The 1,957-nt window shown below is 34.0% G+C and overlaps 1 protein-coding gene across 1 annotated transcript; it reads left to right on the plus strand.

Moving 5' to 3' along the window:
* Window positions 1-1,004: 1,004 nt before the first annotated feature.
* LOC103583827 (T-complex protein 1 subunit delta) lies at window positions 1,005-1,911 on the plus strand (the record flags this gene model as incomplete). Its single annotated transcript, XM_008565043.1, has 4 exons — window positions 1,005-1,103; window positions 1,192-1,302; window positions 1,402-1,532; window positions 1,677-1,911. Coding segments are annotated over 4 exons (576 nt in total), but the record flags the coding sequence as incomplete, so codon positions are not given.
* Window positions 1,912-1,957: the final 46 nt, after the last annotated feature.

Raw genomic sequence — 1,957 nt, forward strand, 5'->3', positions numbered from 1 at the left:
GAGTGAGCCACGGGCCGGCCCTCCCACTAGCAATTTTTTAAGGAAGAGTTGAGGTGGATAAATCATCAGAAATTTGGAGTAAATCTGCATTTTGAGGCATCATTATATTTTGATTGATAAAAAGCGGTTTCTCTTCTCTATGTGATAATTTAAATATGGGATATATAATCTTTCTAGACCAAGGTCTTTAAATACCAAGTAAGTGGAATGTCTTGTTTTTAAAAAGCTAAGTTTTTGAGCTAAAATTAATTTGCTAGCTAAAGGAGGCATTTATTTAAAGCTCCATGCAATTTCTTGCCTTGATATTTAGAAGTTCTTTTTTGGGGGAATTCTTTGGATAGTCCGTAGATGAAAAGAATTCTCTAAAGTTTGAACTGGTCCTTTTGTTTTCCTCCGATGTTTTCTTCTAATAGGTAGAAACAGTCCCATCTACTCCACTGATATGTTTTTGTCAGAAAGTACTGTGGATGCTCATTTTACAGAGTTGTTGATGAAGAGTTGAAAGACTTGGTTCTAATTCCAAGTCACATAATAGCTAATAACCTTGAATAAAACTCACTTCACTCATCTGTACAACACAGATAGTAATCTACCTTTCCAGTGTCGTAGCTTTGTTTAGAGTCATTCCAGATAATTTTTAGGAAAGTGTAAATTTATGGAATCTAAATTTATTATACTTCCAAGTTCAAGAAGTATATACGTTACCAAGATGTGTTCATTATCTTTTGTGTGTTTTTTAAGTGGTGTGGGGATAGGTGGGTGGGGACTGGAATTGGAAATACTAGAATTGCAATAAAATTCCAAGTAGAATTGGAAAACTTAAGAATTTTGAGTTAAGTTTAGTAAACTAATATTTAAAGCATTTTTGTTCACAATAGTATGATTAGCTATTTGTTACTTATTTTCTTATTTTCTAAACGACAGTAAAATAATAAAAACCTTAAAAGCAGTTGAACAGATTTTTTTTTAAGCTAGCATTGACATAATCACTAATTTTGCATTTTAGAGATGCTCTTAGTGATCTTGCATTACACTTTCTGAATAAAATGAAGATTATGGTGATTAAAGATATTGAAAGAGAAGACATTGAATTCATTTGTAAGGTAAAATATTCTTAACATCTGTTTGTGTGAAGATACCCAGTAATCAAATAAATGTTATCTTAATTTGCTGATATGATTTTTTTTCTAGACAATTGGAACCAAGCCAGTTGCTCATATTGACCAATTCACTGCTGACATGCTAGGTTCTGCTGAGTTAGCTGAGGAGGTCAATTTAAATGGTTCTGGCAAACTGCTCAAGGTAACATTATTATAATTAAGCTTTTATTTGTGTGGGTTGTTTTTTTGGGCAGGGGGAGGGTTACCCTTCAAATACCTAATTAGAATTTGTTTGCTAAAGATTACAGGCTGTGCAAACCCTGGAAAAACAGTTACAATTGTTGTTCGTGGTTCTAACAAACTGGTAATTGAGGAAGCTGAGCGCTCCATTCATGATGCCCTGTGTGTTATTCGCTGTTTAGTGAAGAAGAGGTAATGTAAAGGTTACATTACTAAGTAACATTTTGAACCTTAACACTTCTGTATTTTTACTATTTTTTAAGGTATAAATAGTAAAATATTAAAAATAGCTTCCTGTTGGATGAAATAAGCTAAAGATATATTTGTGAATTTCAGAGCTCTTATTGCAGGAGGAGGTGCTCCAGAAATAGAGTTGGCCCTACGATTAACTGAATATTCACGAACATTGAGTGGTATGGAATCCTACTGTGTTCGTGCATTTGCAGATGCTATGGAGGTCATTCCATCTACACTAGCTGAAAATGCTGGCCTGAATCCCATTTCTACAGTAACAGAACTAAGAAACCGGCATGCGCAGGGAGAAAAAACTACGGGCATTAACGTCCGAAAGGTAATAATTTTTAATTATTGCAGAAAATGTGGATTAGGGGCCAGCC

Source organism: Galeopterus variegatus, unplaced genomic scaffold (genome assembly GCF_000696425.1).
Source record: "Galeopterus variegatus unplaced genomic scaffold, G_variegatus-3.0.2 Scaffold28994, whole genome shotgun sequence".
NCBI lineage: Eukaryota > Metazoa > Chordata > Mammalia > Dermoptera > Cynocephalidae > Galeopterus > Galeopterus variegatus.